Here is an 18367-nt window from a genome sequence, read left to right as displayed (position 1 = left end):
GCATTCGGCCAGAAAATTTCAAACACATACACATTGGTCAGACGAAAGGGGACACGCTGTCCATTCAGTTGAAAGACAATTGCTGAACCAACCATCTTAATCCTTCTCTTTCAGGGTTCAAATTGCAATTGTCTATGGCGATTGATTAAAAGAGACACGGAAAAGACAGTAGAAAATAAAAAGGGGTAAAAAGAGAACTAAGAAAAAACCCATGCAATTTTCTATAAAAATGCAATGGAACACTTATTACCCTATTCTATATTCTATAAAAGATTTAACTGTATTCAATCGCATGAAGACATCCCATGTCAATTGAAGGTGGAAGGTCAATTGGTCTTTTAATATCAGAGCACTTGTTTATTGAAGCAATTTCTTTGATAAACTTGAAAACAAAGAAATATTATTACATATTATGACTTAGTTAACAAATTGATTATTATTTTAACCATCAGTATATGGAACATCTTCAACTTTTTCCCTTAGCTCATGGCCAAATAAATTATGTTCACTAAAAAGGATTGTCAATTCCATTTAATAAATGTGAAAGAAACAGTTTAACAATTTTTAAAGGTATTTTCGGTTAAACAAAGTTATAGAATATAGAAGAGTATTGATTTAAAAAAAAAAATACTAATTTATAATGTCAAAAATTATACCGCTGCGCTGAAAAGTAGGCAAAAAAATGAACTTGAATTTGTGAAGTAACAGTTTTTGTTTAACGAAGACAGTTAGTACCTATTTGATGTGTCTAAAAAGGGAATCGTAGAGAAGGTGCAAAAAAATGTGAGAAACCCCCGCAGAATCGTTGGCACATTTTGCGGTTGAAATGCATCCAGGCAACAAAACGCAAAAAAAAAGGTGTGAGTCAACATGGTCAGAGTAGCACCAGTTTTACCTACTGTTTGATATGGCGACTCTTTAACTGTCGCCTTTTTGATGGTATAGCTTAGTTGGCACGGATTTCATTTGCCACACTCATACCCTACGCCAAACTCGATTCTCATTCCACAGAAGCGGTTTTTAGAAATTGAAAGTTATGTGTAGTGTAGGCGATGGCAGGCAGCCTGCAAATGTGCGATAAACGTGTGTGTGTGTGTGGAAATGACAGCGGTTTTCCAATTCTGACATTTTAACAGAGAAGGAGAGTGAAAATTGGCCACTTAAAGACAGCTGAAATGTTAATGAGAATGGAGAAAAAATTTGAGCATATGTATTTACTTTTACCTAACTTTGAAAATATCTCTGTTTAGCTGTTCATTGGTAACCAGTGAAAGTGCTTTACACTTCCTGTTATTTTGGTCCTCTTTTAGTCTCATTTACTTTATCGATTTAATCGATTACTGGTTGATAATACATATGTTTGGCCTGGTTCTAGCCAGGTTTTTTACCCCAGTGGGTAACTTCATGGTCATTATGTAAATTGGCCAAGCCAATTGATTGGACTTTCTTTGTATGCTGTTTATGCCATACACACACAGACACACAAATAATTAAGGTCTGGTTCCAAGCCACATCACTGCGGGTTAATTAGCATAAATTCAATTAGTTTTACTTGTCGACAGTCTCCTACTACCTTTCTGCTCTTGCTCCGGCAAGCTAGATAAAGGCAAGTCACCTCATCTGATTGACAGAAATTTCAGGTCAAGTCATAGTAAAATTTTGAATGTGGTTGTGTGCCTTCTCACACACATACATATTTAGCATATTTTCCTGCTTTGACATTTAACCTTTTGTTATGCATTCATGGGCAGAACGTGAAGCTGTGCGTCAGATTCGCGCCAAGTCTTAAGGTGACACTTTCAGACATACCACATCATGCGATTTCTTTTTTGTTTGTTTTTTTTTTTACCGAAATCTTTTTTCTGGCCTTGAGGCTAAGACATAGGCATTAGCATAAGTAGAAGGACCCAGATCGCTTTCATTCAGCAAAAATTTGTACAACATGAATTTGAATTGACTTAAAGAGACAAGCAAGATGAGTTTTTCATTTAGAGAGAAAGTGAGTTTTTATTTTTTTTTGTCCATGATTAATTTGTCAAGTTTTTTCCTGAAATGCATCATTCTACATTTGGCTAACCTTCAATAATTTTTTTTTCCTTTTGTTTCATGATTTATTCATCTAGACACTCAAATGCTTTTCCACCCAGTTGGATCTTTGCGGCAGCCGCAACATTTTAATGGCATTTTTGCCCGCACATGGAATAGGGCCATTAAGTTGTTTGGGATCCGTTCAGAATTGCGATTGGTATATATACATGTATAGCAAAAAATGAAAATTGCGAAAATAAAAATATACACATACATATAGCCCATTTTATATCATTTGATTCAATTGACAAATTTATTTTCAGCCCTTAACCTAACTTAAAATACTTAAAGAAGAGACTAAAAAAACACATTGAACAAAAAATATTTCTGTTTTATTACACAAAAAATTTAAGTTCATTATATTTCCTAGACATCTTCTTGAGTTATTCAACAATCAGCCTCAAGTAGGGTAATGTTAAGACCAAAGAGTATAAACTTGAATTGCAATCAAACAGAAACTTAAGTAAATGACTCACTCAATTTTTGAGTCCTGTAAAATAAAAGCTACCAAAAAAGCTTCCATAAACTTAAGTAATACTGGGAACTTTATGAAAAAACATTGCAGTTTAAGCTCCCTGAAATTAAAATTGTCATGTCGGTTATAATTTTGAGGTAAAATGGTTAACGTAATATTAAACTAGTTTTTGATTGGGACGTACTTTAAACAAGACTATGGATTGCAATGGAGACCTTTATCCATGGTTGTTAACAATTCTATTGCAGTTTCATTCATCTATTTTACTCCGTTTTAAAGCCCGTAAAAAGGCTTTTTGTATCTCCTAATCAGCAATATCTTCTGTATCATCTATATGCACGTGACCACACCATTCTGATCTCATTTGGAGTTCTTATAACTCTCAAAAATGTTTAAATTTAATTTCAACTTATATGACTTTAATTCGTTTTTGTGCATTTGGTTAAACCCTACTCACATAATAAATACATACATAATACACACACTTTTGGCATATTCATGCATACATACATATATGTATATGTATATAATTAATTCTTAAGTATTTATCTTATAAAAAACATAATTCCTGTTGTTCAGTTCAAATCGGAATCATCTGTGCGTACAGCCTTACGGGATATATACAGGACAATAATTGTGGTCAAGGCACTGACCAGGAATATAACATCGAACCAACGATGATAGAAATTAAAATGTAAATTGCCAAGAACTTCGGTGATAATCACTCGATACTCGGCTGGCATATTCATGCGCATCAATAGCACCGACGAACAGAAATACATGCCCATTATTTGACCCAAAATAAGGACAATAATATTGCTTGATTTACTCGATGAGACGCGATAGAAAAACTGCAAATAAAAAGCATTATAGAGTTAAGCAAATGAATAAATTTAAAGAACAAACCTTGGTGAGTGTCAGCAGAAGACCCCTTATGGAAGTCACCACAATACAACCCACTAGCAGAAAGGAAACATGCTGATTCCAAAATGCCAGATCTATATCAAATCCGCACCAATGTACAGCTATTTCCAGGCCTCGTGTCACCGGATCTTTACGGCCTACACGATCAAATATGATATTAATGCAGCACTACAAAAATTAGTTTTTAATATTAAACAGCAAAGCAATTTGTTATATCTTTACCATAAATATTTTATATACACAATAGACACTAAAAAAATGTCCCAATACATTAAAATATTTGCCTTGCAGGGTTTGTGACCAACGTTGACGTTCTTCCATATTTTTCAAAGAATTTAACTCCAGAAAAACTGAACGTAAAAGCTCCTCTAGACCATAGACTTCCTGTTTTAGCTGATTAATGTCTGGGAAAAAAAAAATACATGTAATTAAATAGTTGAAACTAAGTATAAGCCTCACCATCCCCATTGTTTGTAGTGCGATGGACTGCAGAGGCCAACATTTCCCATATTCGTGGTTTGGTATGATGCTGCTTATTATAATTATAGGCAGCCATGGCTATACGTCGTTTTTTGGCCGTCAACATGTCCACAGTTAAGGCCAATCTCCTTTCCAAACAGACAACGTCACTACGCGAAACGGGTCTAAAAATTTACATCAAATTTAAAAAACTATTTTCTTAAATTCTGTAGATATTACTTAATGAAATATGTCATGCTGGTGTAAGGATAATTAACAGCACCAAAGCCCGAGAGTATAGCCATTACGGTGACACCAATAACACTAATTCTAGAGACGCCCTGCTCTATGGTAAATATGCCATGAGAAGCGCTTAGCAAAGGGAATGGTTCACCTATGCGCCAAAGGCCATAGAGAAATACAAACCAACAGAAGGTGGTAAGTATTTTCACCCATCTATCGGAAACTAATTAGAAAGAAATGAATTAATTTATAATTTATATACGTTTGGAAGCCACAGTGGACTTACAAAAAGAAATGCTATGTATCACAGAATAGCATATATAAAGTGGAATCACAGCCGTGACCATAAATAGTAATAATGTCAGACCCAAACGCCAGTGGAAATACCGTGAACTGGACTCCAATACGCCAATAATTTCAAATATAATCAATTCGAACATGGTCACAGATAAGGCAAATGTTGCTGAGAATATTAATTGAACGGATATGTGTCGTATCTCATAGTGTTTGAATAACTGCTTATTGAAGAATAACCAGCCGCCGGCAAAGAACAGCATCTGTTAAATAAATTATATGGTTAATTTAATAAAAATAAATTTATGTTTGCTTTAACCTGTGATAGAAACACAATGCAGCAATCGCCAAGGAATGCCATTCTGATGGACTTTGCTAACGAACAGACTATATTTTATGGTCTTAAACTATTTATAAAAAACTAAACGAAGTTCTCTTGGAATATTGTAAACAAAAAGTGCCATATGATTTGTTATCGATAATTGATTGGGAGTCACAGCGGATTCGATTATCCATTCGATAACAGGCCGTAGGCTCCATTATCGATACTTTCAACAGCTGTTGACCAGCAAATTAGAAATTTTTTTATTTATAGAACCAAGATTTGATAAATAGCGTTCAAATTATGCAAATCTAACTATCTAAATAATTTGTTAAATGCGTTATCAACAACAGCAACAACAATGGCTTGCTATTATCGCCAACACGAGGAATCCGCGGTGACAATACCCAAATATAATGAAACATCCAGCGGGGGCGTTATTTTCTATGCGATTCTTGTGCGTGTAGGAAAAGTGGAATGGATGGTGGAGAGACGCTATAGAGATTTCTCTCAATTTAATGATAAGCTAGTTGAAGAGACATCAATAAGTAAAAAACTTTTACCCCCAAAGAAGGTATGAAAGTGATGCGAAAACTATCATTACCAAAACTTAAATTTCAATTCCATTTTTTTATTTTTATTTTTAGCTAGTGGGCAACCGTCAGCCCGCCTTTCTGGAGCAGCGACGTGAGCAACTGGAGACATATTTGCAGGAGCTTCTTGTCTATTTTCGCAATGAACTACCACGTACCTTGGCCGAATTTTTGGATTTTAATAAATATGATATAATCTATTTGCTGCAGGATCTGGCTCAATTGTTTCACGAACATGGCGATGCCTTGTTGAGTGCCAAAAAAGAATACAATCTATCTGCTCTAGAGGTAAACTTCTAATTTTATTTTGTTATTTATTTTATAGTTCATTGCTCATTTAATATTTTGTTAATTTACACAATGTCCAAATCATTAGTCATTCTTCTAGTTCAATCTGAGTGGTTTTTAGTTTCAAAACACGAACTCATTTCCTTCCGCCGTTGCATAAGCCACACCCTGGGTGTACTCCACAAGCCCCGATCTTCCAAACAGTTTTCCCCTGAACTGGAGCAGACTTTCATATCCGAAAAGAATTATAACAATATTAAGAAATTTACCAAATATGAGATAAAGCATAGAAATTGGCATGCCGCAAATAATGATAAGAAGCAAACTCCACGAATTTATTTCAATTATTTGATGCTGGATTCACGCATAACCAATAACCTTAAGAAAAGAGCTCTAAGAATGCATCAAATTGATGTATGGTTGACATTCTTACGTTCCGTCTTTTATGTGGGGAAAGGCAAAGCATTGCGACCTTATGTCCATTTGCAGCATGCCCAGAAATTACTCCAAGAGCCGGATCAGCTTAAATTGGCCAAAGATCCCAAATTGGCATTAATTGTCAAAATATGGCAAGATAAACGTGGAGTTTTGTTACTTCATGGATTTAGGGGCATCTCTTCGTATGATGCCCATTCCCGGGAGGCCGCCATGATAGATGCTCTCGGCTTGAATCATTTAACCAATCGACGAGTTGGTCTTTACTTTGGTGTGAACAAAAATCATTTTACAATAGGTCAGCGCAGATTATTGGGTATTGCTTTGCTTCATAAGTTATTAACTAAGTTTATGGCGGGGAAAGAACATGAATTACTTCCACAATTATCGACACATGGGCACATCCAGGCGGCTTAAATATAATCATATTCTTTTTACAAATTTGTTGTTTTTATGTTTTCTTGCCATTGCAGGTCTTTGCCATCAGTGAGCGTCTAAGTTTACCTTGTCCACCCCCTACCAGCCTGGTACTTGGGGGCAAATTCGATTTCTCTCATGTCTTGGATTTCTGTTCACAACTCGTAGCCTTGGTGGTTACTCCCGTAAAGGATTCGAGCTGCTTTGCCCATGATTATAACACTGTAGATGTGCCCATTGGTCTTAGTAATATCATTCCCAATCGTTTAAGTTTCAATTTGAATGCCTTCCGAAATCTCAAAGCATTAAAATTCTCTGCTCTATCAACGGAGAATATTGTGGACATTGAATTGTTAAAACCAACTCTAAAGACAATTTGTGTCCACAATACGACAATCACTCACATTAATCAAGTGCTGTTGTGTGACAATTTGCATAAGGATTGTGAAGTCCCCAGCATTTTGCCAGAAGCCTTAGCCTCTTCCTCTTCAAATGGCAATTGTAATCTGCTTAAGACAGATGCCTGGCTGGAACTTCATGAACTTGATTTGACTGGTAATCTACTAACCCAAATCGATGGCAGTGTACGAACTGCTCCAAAATTACGGCACCTAGTACTCGAACAAAATCGCATACGTATGGTGCAGAACCTCGCCGAATTGCCCCATTTGCAATTGCTTTCGCTATCTGGTAATCTTATATCCGATTGCATAGACTGGCATCTGACCATGGGTAATCTGGTGACACTCAATTTAGCTCAGAATAAACTTAAAAATTTGAGTGGCCTGCGCAAATTACTTTCGTTGGTTAATTTGGATTTAAGTTCGAACCAAATAGACAATCTAGACGAAGTGGATTATGTTGCCAATTTGCCATTACTTGAAACTCTGCGTCTCACTGGCAATCCACTGGCTAGCAGTGTCGACTACAGACCACGTGTTTTGGCCCGTTTTCATGAGCGCGCCGGGGAAATGTTTCTGGACAATGAACGTGGGACTCAACAGGAATTGGACACAGCTCTGGTTTTGTCTGCTTTGCTGCAATCCCAGCAACAGAAGCAACTGAAATGACATGCAATAAACTTTAAAGTATTCCAGAAAAAGCTCACATTTCTAGGGTCAAGGCAGTTGCAGAAGATTGTTTCTAAAAGTTGATGTTGTAATCGTACTTTTAGTTTGTTAGTAATTCCTTCTGCTGAATTCCATCCAAAAGACTTGACCAGATCAAAGTACTCAAAAACTTTCAAATTTTTTATGTCCTGTAATTAAGTCAAATAATTGTAAATTTATTTAATAATTTGTTTGTGTCAGTCCTTATCTTTTGTCGATTGAAAGTGCAATATTTTTAATGCTCACAAAAAATTAAGAAAAAAAACAAATGTTTATATATTGTTTAATAAAGCGAAATCTCAAAATGCAGCTAAAACAGATGTAGAATTTGTCAGAAAATTCCAAAATATTCGGCAGGTTTTTCGAGAGGATAGTCATAAATTTGAGTCTTACCATGAAAGTTGCTAAATTAGTTTTCATAGCTTTTTCTTAAGTTGGTTGAAGAAAATATCGTAAAAATTGTATATTAATGCCTCCAAAGTAAACTATACTTATACATATATTGGTCAGATTTAACAGACGAGTCGGACAGAGTGCAGGCAGATCAAGTTCGTTTCGATTTTTTCCCACGCCCTCGTTATTATAGCTCGAGGCTTCAAAATCAACTTTCTTTTTTTTTAATTGAATTAAAGATTTTTAAAATAAACTTAAATTTACCAAGCTCACTAAAAATGATACTTAATAATGTCCTCTAAATTTCCAAAGGTGATAAATAAAATTTTGTCACACTGTGTTAATATTTAGATATTAGTGACGTGATAAAAACAAAATTAAATCAATTAGATACCAAGTCCTTTATAAGAAACCTACCTAACTTAAATTTACCAAGCTCACTAAAAATGATACTTAATAATGTCCTCTAAATTTCCAAAGGTGATAAATAAAATTTTGTCACACTGTGTTAATATTTAGATATTAGTGACGTGATAAAAACAAAATTAAATCAATTAGATACCAAGTCCTTTATAAGAAACCTACCTGAGTTAAGGTTAACTTATTCTAGTCATGACTTCGTTCGGGTTTATTTGTCTATTACTATGTTTCTTCGCCACTTGTTTACCCGGTTCTCACTTCTCCACGCATAATATAAGTTTTTTACGAACAATTTTAACAGTCATTGCCGAAGAGACCAATGAGCCATGGACTAATACGCCCATATTTATGGGTCACTATGTCAATACTAAGGACTTATCGCTACTTATACAATGGCTACATCGTGATGTTAAAGTTTCTACATATATTTTCACCACCACTCAAGAGGTTGATGAACGAAATTTATTGGTGAATCAAATGAACAAGAACAATCTACTAACTCTGCTCTTCTGTGATAACTCCGAGGAATTCATTTGGCAACATTTGGATACAAGTTTATGGCATTTACGTCAAAGTCGGCTAATTGTTTCTCTGCCAGCGGAGAGAAGTAATGCCTATGGAGATTTAATGAGAATCTTTGAAAAACTTTGGTATCTACAATTTGTCAATGTTCTGGTGGTGCATAGAGAGAGAATCTATGCTTACTCACCATATCCAGTGATTAATTATTACGAGTTACATCTAAGGGATCATCTATTTCCACCAGTTAAGAGAGATCTTTGCGGTTATATAGTCTCTACACCCATGAAAAATGATTTACCAAGGACATTTTATGTAAAAGATGAGCAGACTGGTCGGCGACTAATTCGAGGATTTGCTTATCGTGTACTGATGGAGTTTCTGCGCCATCACAATGCCACTCTTCATGTGAGTAATGCGGAGGAAGAGATCGCTCTGACAAGTGGTGTGGATATGACGAGGATTATGAAGCTGATTCAACAACATAAAATGGAAATATCATTACATCCGTATCCGGAAATCGACTGGCATGTGGGCGATAGTAGTTATCCATTGCTGATCAATAAGGTTTGCCTAATGACACCGGTGCGAAATGAGATACCACGTTATATGTATCTACTAAGACCCTTTCAATGGAGCAGTTGGCTAGTCTTGCTCGGTGCAGTTATCTACATAACATTTATTCTGTATGGTGCCTGTCCCGTGAATCGGCATAAAAATCTAAGTTATTGTTTTCTGCTTAGTATTAGTCAACTGCTGTTCATCAGTTGTCCATCGAGACTCTATCAACCCTCGGTGCGTTATTTTTCCATTGCCCTGCAATTAGCCATTCTGGGTTTTTTGGTGACCAACTGGTATTGTAATGAATTGAGTAGTTTTTTAACTACTCTTCTGGTGGATAAACAAATGGACAGCATGGAACAATTGATTGAGCAGAGGCAAAAGTTACTTGTACGGACATATGAGTTTAATATGGTCTTAAGGCATGTGAAACCTCATTTAATAGATCAAGTCTCTCGTCTAATGGTTGGTGTGAATGATAGTGAACTTTTCTCAGCTGTTTTGGGTTTCAATCGAAGTTATGCCTATCCCTCGGCAGAAGATCGTTGGGGGTTTCTCTCGTTGCAGCAGCAATATGTTTTAAAGCCGATTTTCCGTTACTCTTCAGCTTGTTTGGGTTCCACTGGCATTGGTTATCCTATGCTAAGGAATTCCCATTTGTCAGGGCATTTAAAATTGTTCATTATGCGTATCCAGGCAGTGGGTTTACTCAAACATTGGCTCGTCTCGGATTTTAATGATGCTTTAAGAGCTGGTTATGTGCGACTCTTTGAAAATGATCTTCCGTTCAAGGCTCTTGATATGGATACCACTCGCTTAGCTTGGTTTATACTCATCTTTGGTTGGCTTCTATCTAGTATTGGTTTTATGGTGGAACTTTTTCTCAGGTAATTGAGGAAACAGCTTAGTCTAGTTTACACTAAATACTTATGTATGGATTTGTGTTTTATTGATTAAAAATGATTTTTAAAAATTACAATTCTGTTTTTTTTTTGATTAGCATCTTAAAACCTATATATAGTTCGCTTTTTGTTTGTTAATTTTTAATAATATAAACAAAACACAACTAAAACATTTATTTGTGAGTATAGAATTAAAAAAGATTCAAGTAGACGAATCTTTAGTGAGATGGGGACCATATGCGTATCTGGCGAAGAAAAATGAAGGAACTCTGCAAAAGGCAGCAAATGATTTCAAATTTATAAACTTGTTGTATCCCATGCAACATAAAAACTGTCTTTACGGAGTATTGCATTTAAGGATTATACTTTATCGTAGGAAAATATCCTTTTATGTTTTAAAAAGCAAATTCTTAAACCGTTTAGTTCATGTTTTAGGAAATAATGTTACACACCCATTTCACAACCCTAGATCCGCCAATGTATGAGACTCGTACTTAATTAATTAAGTAAAAGCAAATTGCATGAGAAAGAAAGATAGAGAAGTTGGGTTTAATAATTTTGCCAGGGTAAACTGAAATCGCGTGGTTTCAGCTAAGGTCTATATCATTGGGGATGATGTTGCTGCTGTTGCTGGGCATGATAATGTTGCTGTTCGGCAGCGGCAACAGCATCAAACATGGGTGTATGCACTTCCCCCAAGAATTGCGGAGTTGGCGGTGGATTTGGATCGGCAAGTTCACCAATCAATGGCATATCAATGTCCGTTGAGATGCCACTCTGACCATAACCACCCAAGCCATACGTTGCCTGAGGCGGTGGCTGCTGCTGCTGCTGTTGTTGTTGTTGTTGTTGTTGTTGCTGTTGTTGTTGCTGCTGTTGCTGCACCGCCTGCTGTGCATAGTCTGAGGGTCCGCCTTGCACCAGCATAACAGGTGCTGCCTCCAATTCACCAAATTGTATGGGTCCAGTTTGTGGCTCTGGCAAGGCTTGTGGCGATAGATCTGGCACAGAATCACTTTCCATATAATCCTGTTGTAAATCGGTTGGATTTGGTGGCTCTACTAGACCCACTCCATCACCAACTGCGCCTCCAAGCGGTTGTCGTTCCTGGGCATGGGAATGCTCTTGATCTACTTGTTGATCCTCGCCTGATGGCGGCAGCATATCATTATTATCATCCATATCGGCTCCTTCTCCTGATGTTTCACCGTCCCGACGCACTAGACCCAACATATCAAGCATATTCCTCTTTACAGCATTCTCATTAGCCGCCTCCAGACTGGAATAGCAAGTGCTAAGACCACAACCAGCCAAATGTTGTGCCATTTTATTGCCATTACTGGTGGCAAAACCACAAATGCAGTGCATCTCCTGCGGCATATTCACTTCCATGGCATCCACAAAGTTGCCATTACAATGAACTCCATGACGAAACTGCGCACGTTCACAACAGGTCTGATAATTGCATTTGACGCAATGCAGCCAGCCACTAGAAAGAATAAAAAAAACAACAAAATGTGTTCAAATTTTGTAACAATCACCTTTGCCTTTTGATTATCCTAATAGGACCTAAACAACCAACCAATTAGATTTAATTGTATCAATAAGATAAGATAAAACACTCTCTGGTCTGGTTTACAGTGAGCTTTTGATTGATTTTCAACTTGATTTTCGAGCTATACGTAACGAACGATGAAAATTACTTTCCCCTAAAACTTTTTGTTCATTTGTTATCAAAATGTTCGGGTAAATTAGGTCTACCTGGAACCAAATTGGAAACCCGGTATCGTGCTTTTGTTTCCAAGCCCATTTACTGGGACTCAATTCGTTTGTGTAGTAGTCAGTTGAATGATATATAATTGCCAGCTTTTTATATAATACACTTAGTTTACACCTTTCAAATACATATTTGTATAAGAATTATTCTTCAATAAAAAAAATTTAACCTTATCCAAAACCCCCAGGAAAACTTCAAGGCACTTGTATGATATTCCTGAATGAATTTTGTGTAGGGGATGTCGTATGCATGAAAAAGAGGAGCTTTTGAAACATAGATATTTCGAACTTGGCTTCGAATAGTAAAATAATTCGAAAATGGAACAGAGTTCGAAGACAAAAACTTTTCTGAACAAATTTTTAATAATACTTATTTATGTCTTTCCTTGATATGCACTTACGTATAATGCGTTTCCTCGCTGGAAAAATCTGCATTGCATTCGGCGCATGTTCTGCCCTCCAGAAAGGCAAAGAACGCCGGCCTTTTATATGTCGAAAATGGCGGTTGCTCCCTGTGATGAGTGCGCACCTTAGGTCGTGGAATAAGTAAAGAATTATTTAGCAACAGACGCACTGGCTTATTTGTCTTGGTCATGCTGACATGATGTTGGACAATATGTTGCTTCAAATCGCCCTTCTCAATAAAACTAAGCGAACATTTCGAGCAACGTAGCGATGGATCACGTTTATTGACATGCTCATCCAGATGAAGGAAATAATGCTCAATGCGCAATTGATTGATATTTCCACGATGCGAAAAATAAAAGATCTAACAAATTGAATAAACTTGATTATTTAAGGATTAGGAAACAATTTAATTTACTTACATCCAGACAATAGGGGCATTGAAGGAAATTTTGATTTTTATGATCATCATAAAAATGTCGAACCAAATCTCGATGGGAAGACGAACGATACCCGCAGGTATGACACCAATACGGCAATTCCAATGTACTGTGAACCTTTTGCATATGAGATGTGAGCAAGTTCAATGAATTATAACGTTGTTGACAGATGAGGCAATAGTATGAGGGTGAACCGTCTGTTTTAGTTTCAGTGGGATGCATTATTTGATTGTGCTTGGCCAGCACCGATTCTGTGGGGTGTTTCTCCAGGCAAAACAAACATTGGAACTGATGTTGTTTGCCCTCGGGTGATATATGTGATACAAGATGAGTTTGTAATTTCTCATTTGAATCGAAAGACGATTCATTGCCCAAACAGATGGGACATTCGACAGATCTTGTGATATCAGCCGGATTGGCACGTGGTGAGGTATATGGAAAGTGTTCATAATTCTCTTCGGTGCCATCACTAATGCCATAATACAATTCTTCCAGGCCACGCAGTTCATCTTCCTCCTTTTTAATGACCACTGGCACTTTCTCTTCCTTTTCCTTTATTTTTTTTACAGGTCCACGAGCAGCTGTCGAAACTGTGGGTATGGCAGCGGCTGTAGCTGCTGCTGCAGCAGTTGATGGGTAAGCCTTTGCTTGATTTTGTGCCTTATTGGAATTTTTATTCACACTTCCTGGTGGTCTACCGGGTCCTTTGTGCACTGGACCTGCCGGTGCTGCTGGTGGTGGAGTATTGACACCACGTCGTTTTGTTCCCGCTGGCAATATATCTTTTTCACGTTCACGATCTTTTTCCTTTTTGGGGACCTTGGTAGCCGTATCTTTGCTAGGATTTGTATAATCTGCATCGTTAATGGCTAGCAAAACAAAGAGAAAAAATATATAATTGTACATCTATGTATATGTAATATCATGCCTTGTGCGTTTGATCACTCCAAAAAAGGGAAAAAATAAAAAATCAAAACTTTTCTTTGATAACGTAAATATATGTATATTTTTCTAAATCTTTCTTATTTTGTAAATCATTTTTAGTTTGGTTTTCTTTTTGTTGTTGCTATTTAAAACAAGTTAACTAACAAAATTAGATAACTAATGAGGACAGATAATTTCAAGCTGATATTTTATATTTACACGAAACTAATCAAAATTCAGAAAAAGAAATTTCAGAAACGTTTGTTTTTTTTTTTTTTTTTTGGAGTAACAAAACGCAGGCAAATTAGCTGGTAAAAAAAATAAGCCATTTTCATCACAAACTTAAAATTATATATAGGGTTAAGAGGTTAAAGGATTCTCGGCTGACTAATTACTAACGTTTCTTAAGCCGTTTGGGTGCAGCATTTGCCGGTGTCTCCTTGTAGGTGGACGGTAAAATACTCCAGTCCTTGAAGGGATTGGTGGCCACCTAGAAAAATATGCATACGTAGATTAATAAATCGAAATTAAAACAAAATAAGTCTCGTCACTGACCTGATAGAGCCTTTGGGTAATGGTCTCATTGGTGGTCACTCTGGTCTGCTCGGCTATATGTATTATAATGTTATTAAATGCCTGTAATGCGTATGTGCCAAAAGATTCTCGCCACACCAGTTCATCGAGAAACTGTTGAATCATCTGACGCGACAGCAAGGATAACGTATTTTGGAACATTCGTGGTACAATTCTTCTTAAATATTCCATAACAGCGGAGTTATTATGCTTGGCGGTGTTATCTGTAGCCGCTGCCTGCACAATATTCTTAAAGCCCATGCTAAAAAGGGTAATCTTATCAACTGTCAGATCAATGCAAATGGTGCTGTCTTTGTGAACCCAACGCGAGAGCGGCTCGAGAATGGCCTGGAATCGTTTCTTATAGTTACGATCACCATCTGTGATTGGTTCAACGGCTCGCAATCTTATGGATTTATCTGAATAATCATAAACGCCGAGTACCTCCACTTTAACTTGTCTTTGTGCTCCATCCTGGGAGGTAGTGCCCAAAGAGATTACCCCCACCTAAACATAAAGAAAAACAATAGTTGAGTTCTAGTCGAGATCAATGTCAAATTTTACAACTAACCTCTACAAATTTACCAGGACCGCCAAGTTTCTTGCATTTCTGATGCACAGCTAAAGTGCAGATGGCTCTTAGCCAAGTGTAAATTCCTTTGATATATACACTGTCCACTTTAACCCATTGCACCACATTCTGTATACTGGTCTGACAGGCCCAATGATAAATGAGTTTCAGCAGAAATGTAGGCGGATGTTGGGCACCTTCAAATATGGAATTATTGAATACGGAAACAAAACGATATGGACAACATTCACTGATCCATACGTAGCCTCCAGTATATGGGAATTTGGTAACATCCGAATAGACACCTAAAAAGAAACGAAACCTTAGTATGGAATAAATTTCAAATGTTTTGTAAGAACTTACCCAATTTTAATTCATTGGAGCGATGATTAATGCAGTGCTGCTGGGCCCTAAGTAGACCCTCTTGAAGAAGCCACTCGCAAAACTTATTAGGGGTCAACATTAAAACCAATTTAACTTTAGAGTCTAATTTACTGCGTGTTGCGGCCATATCCTTAATCTTAAGGAATGGTTTGGCCAATACCACCAGCGATGGATATGTTTTGCCCTGCATTTTGGTATCCTTGCCGTCCTTGCTATTGCTGTCCTTGCCATCTTTAGCATCATCGTTGCTGCCCACAACAAGACCACCAACAGAATTCACCTCGGCAGGGCGATAGTTTTTGGGTGGTGGATCAATAGTATCTTTGCCGAAATCTTTCAGTTTTGAGCCATGTTTGCCACCCTTGAGTTGGGGCGATGACTTGCCTGTGGAACCGCCAGAGGCACTGCCCTTCTTGCCAGCCTTAGGTGCGAGCGAGGGTGATGATGTTGCCGCAGCTGCTACCGCCTTTTTGCCCGCTGACAGAGCCAAACGTTTCGCCAGCGGTACATCATCGTCACCCTCATCGGACGACTCCAAGTATGCAATATTTGATGCGACTCGCGGTCGACCACGGGGACGTCCCGGACCCGACGATGGCGTCCCACTGCCGCCGCCTCCACTATTAGCGGATGGTGGCTCTGCCGGTTTGGGAGGTTTTTTGGGCAGCGTAGCCTCTTTCAACTCTTGCAGCACTTTGCCCTTAAATGAATATGCCTGAAACACCTGACCATTGAAGAGCTCCTTGCCATCGTTTGCATTTACGGCCGACTTGAGAGCATTTTTCACTGCATTGTGCTCACTGGTGATTTTCTCATAGTAAGCCAACTGGGCCGGCGAGAGTTCTTCCACCCAGAACTCCATATCAAGGGATATATCACTTCTCGTAACGCGAGTCATCCCGCACACTGCGATTCCTTTCACACCGGACAAAGTAAAAGTCTTAAAATTAAATGTATCCCAATTTTTCACTCAAAATCAATGCGGTTGTACTGTACTTGTATATAGCATTTCCACCGATTATCGCCAGGGGGGCGTTATTAAAATCGAGTAATCGGCTAGTCGATAAATAATTCAAGTGGATACACCTAAAAAAAATTGAACTGCAGCTTTAAATTTAAATACACTATAATGAAAATAGTTATTACTTTTTTTCAAACTTTTTTATCACGTGTCCAGCACATGATTATCATCATGACGAAATTGACCGCCAAAGTTTCCTTAATTCGACTCTTTGCAAATTTCAATGTCATTTCAAATGCAAAACGTTAAATTTACAACCTCACTGATTAGCTACCAAAATATAAACCCCACGCGCAAAGATCAATAAAATGGAATTATGTATTTTTTTTTATTGTTTTTCTTTGTATTTTTTGAGTAGACCGTTTTCCCTATAAACGAAATCTTACCTATCACAATCTTATTTGTACATTTGTATTTAATTTTTGTTGTTGTTTTATTAGTCAGTGTATTACGCATTTTTAATATCATCGATGACCTGATCGTAAAGTATTTCCCTAATATTTATACCCCATAGGAAATCCAAATGATTCCACTTTGTTTCCGGCAAACGGTAAGCCTTTTTCAAAGTGTTTGGATTGAGAGTATATCTGAGACGATCCACATCAATAATACTTGCGAAATAATCATTGTCACTATAGTAGAGATAGATTGGCACATCAACGCTTTCAATGTCATATTCTGTGGGGGTCTTGCTGCCGTACTCTTTCTTATTGCGCGTCTTTCCATAATCAAATTGGCGATAATAGCCCGAATTATATTCTTGAAGGTAATGGAATATTTGATTGATGGAACAACCCGCTGGTGTGGTGGACATAATGTCTGGAATCATTGTCTCATTCAAATATGGGGAATCCCAACCACCCAAAAGAAATAGGAAATTTGTGCAAATGATTTGAGAGAAAGCTGCATCCTGGCACATAACAAGACCCATCAATTCCATGGCCCTGCTGCTTGGCAAAAATTCGGCACTGCCAAAAAGTTCCACAAACGCATTAGGTTGACCCAATAGGGGACCTCCAACTGTGGCCAAAGGACTCTCCATGTGATCCATCCAAACAACTGGAGCCAAAAGATGCGCAGAACGGATGCGACTCTTGAATCGTGGAATCATAGTGCTCAGGACAAAGAACGAAGTAGTACCCTGAGAATGACCGACATAAGAAAGAGTTTCCTGTCCCGTAACATACAACACATAGTCCATCATGGCTGGCAAGTCATAGATGCCAATCTCATGCCACTCAAAGTTCCAGAAAGGTTGCAAATAAACCGACTTAGTTGCATGCCTCTTGGAGTATGTATTGCCACGTGCATTGCCCATCCATACGTCATAACCCTGGGCGGAGAGTAGAAAAGCCAGACCATTTTCTGGACCACCCAAGACCCAATCCGAAGACGAGCACAAGAGCCCGTGCATTAAAAAGGCCACCGGTCGATTGAGTTGTTTCTCATGATCTTTGTGATTTGGTATGCGATGCATAGTCAAAATATAACCATCGGAAGTTTGCACTTCATGCTCCTCGATGTCAAAGCCATGTCCTTTCACAATCGATACCTGTTGGAAAAAAGTTGATTTAGAAATTTCTTTCGTGGGTTTTGCCATTTTTCAAAGTAATTACCGTGGTCACTGAACTAGAACGACCCGCATCGGCTGGCAGGGACTGCACCATATAGCCAAGACATAAAAGTCCGAAAAAAACCTGGGCTACCTTCCACATATTGCGCAAACTGAAGGTAATTTGACAATCGTTTTGGCCATTCCATTGCTTTTTATACCCCCCGCGGTTGAAATTTAATCATCTAATATTTATGACTGATAAGCACTAGGGTTTAG

At 37.7% G+C, this 18367-nt stretch overlaps 5 protein-coding genes across 5 annotated transcripts; 2 read left to right on the top strand and 3 right to left on the bottom strand.

The window, feature by feature from the left end:
* Positions 1-2960: 2960 nt before the first annotated feature.
* Positions 2961-4943, bottom strand: GPHR (golgi pH regulator). The gene is made up of 7 exons (XM_068290676.1): positions 4803-4943; positions 4476-4746; positions 4187-4412; positions 3947-4131; positions 3710-3891; positions 3470-3655; positions 2961-3414 (listed from the first exon to the last, which is right to left on the bottom strand). Exons 1-7 carry the CDS (start codon positions 4842-4844, stop codon positions 3139-3141), a joined length of 1368 nt encoding a protein of 455 aa, XP_068146777.1. The 5' UTR covers positions 4845-4943; the 3' UTR covers positions 2961-3138.
* A 77-nt stretch (positions 4944-5020) lies between these two features.
* On the top strand, positions 5021-7946 carry LOC137577253 (nischarin). Its single transcript, XM_068290675.1, has 3 exons — positions 5021-5379; positions 5453-5686; positions 6595-7946. Exons 1-3 carry the CDS (start codon positions 5167-5169, stop codon positions 7606-7608), a joined length of 1461 nt encoding a protein of 486 aa, XP_068146776.1. The 5' UTR covers positions 5021-5166; the 3' UTR covers positions 7609-7946.
* Positions 5694-6538, top strand: LOC137577690 (ankyrin repeat and LEM domain-containing protein 1). Its single transcript, XM_068291225.1, has one exon. It carries the CDS (start codon positions 5759-5761, stop codon positions 6536-6538), a length of 780 nt encoding a protein of 259 aa, XP_068147326.1. The 5' UTR covers positions 5694-5758.
* A 2843-nt stretch (positions 7947-10789) lies between the features above and the next one.
* row (relative of woc) lies at positions 10790-16539 on the bottom strand. Its single transcript, XM_068292078.1, has 7 exons — positions 15495-16539; positions 15132-15436; positions 14543-15067; positions 14387-14477; positions 13046-13932; positions 12620-12987; positions 10790-11931 (listed from the first exon to the last, which is right to left on the bottom strand). Exons 1-7 carry the CDS (start codon positions 16411-16413, stop codon positions 11046-11048), a joined length of 3981 nt encoding a protein of 1326 aa, XP_068148179.1. The 5' UTR covers positions 16414-16539; the 3' UTR covers positions 10790-11045.
* A 306-nt stretch (positions 16540-16845) lies between these two features.
* LOC137578331 (lipase 3) lies at positions 16846-18286 on the bottom strand. The gene is made up of 2 exons (XM_068292079.1): positions 18153-18286; positions 16846-18088 (listed from the first exon to the last, which is right to left on the bottom strand). Exons 1-2 carry the CDS (start codon positions 18249-18251, stop codon positions 16985-16987), a joined length of 1203 nt encoding a protein of 400 aa, XP_068148180.1. The 5' UTR covers positions 18252-18286; the 3' UTR covers positions 16846-16984.
* Between the last annotated feature and the right edge of the window lie 81 nt (positions 18287-18367).

This window comes from Drosophila tropicalis, unplaced genomic scaffold (genome assembly GCF_018151085.1).
Source record: "Drosophila tropicalis isolate 14030-0801.00 unplaced genomic scaffold, ASM1815108v1 contig_593, whole genome shotgun sequence".
NCBI lineage: Eukaryota > Metazoa > Arthropoda > Insecta > Diptera > Drosophilidae > Drosophila > Drosophila tropicalis.
Note: the sequence above shows the minus strand (reverse complement) of the source record. Positions and strands in the feature narration are given on the sequence as shown.

Excerpts from the sequence above, each read along its gene's own strand:
- GPHR (XM_068290676.1), bottom strand. The coding sequence starts at position 4,844 with ATGGCATTCCTTGGCGATTGCTGCATTGTGTTTCTATCACAG. Across the intron at positions 4,132-4,186 it reads AGCATGACATATTTCATTAA|ACCCGTTTCGCGTAGTGACG; the intron begins GTAATATCTACA and ends GTAAATTTTTAG. Across the intron at positions 3,415-3,469 it reads TTCTGCTGACACTCACCAAG|TTTTTCTATCGCGTCTCATC; the intron begins GTTTGTTCTTTA and ends TTTTATTTGCAG.
- LOC137577253 (XM_068290675.1), top strand. The coding sequence starts at position 5,167 with ATGGCTTGCTATTATCGCCAACACGAGGAATCCGCGGTGACAATACCC. Across the intron at positions 5,380-5,452 it reads AACTTTTACCCCCAAAGAAG|CTAGTGGGCAACCGTCAGCC; the intron begins GTATGAAAGTGA and ends TTTTATTTTTAG. Across the intron at positions 5,687-6,594 it reads ACAATCTATCTGCTCTAGAG|GTCTTTGCCATCAGTGAGCG; the intron begins GTAAACTTCTAA and ends TTGCCATTGCAG.
- LOC137577690 (XM_068291225.1), top strand. The coding sequence starts at position 5,759 with ATGTCCAAATCATTAGTCATTCTTCTAGTTCAATCTGAGTGGTTTTTA.
- row (XM_068292078.1), bottom strand. The coding sequence starts at position 16,413 with ATGACTCGCGTTACGAGAAGTGATATATCCCTTGATATGGAGTTCTGG. Across the intron at positions 13,933-14,386 it reads ACCCAAACGGCTTAAGAAAC|CCATTAACGATGCAGATTAT; the intron begins GTTAGTAATTAG and ends TTGTTTTGCTAG. Across the intron at positions 12,988-13,045 it reads AATGCCCCTATTGTCTGGAT|ATCTTTTATTTTTCGCATCG; the intron begins GTAAGTAAATTA and ends TCAATTTGTTAG.
- LOC137578331 (XM_068292079.1), bottom strand. The coding sequence starts at position 18,251 with ATGTGGAAGGTAGCCCAGGTTTTTTTCGGACTTTTATGTCTTGGCTAT. Across the intron at positions 18,089-18,152 it reads GTTCTAGTTCAGTGACCACG|GTATCGATTGTGAAAGGACA; the intron begins GTAATTACTTTG and ends TTTTTCCAACAG.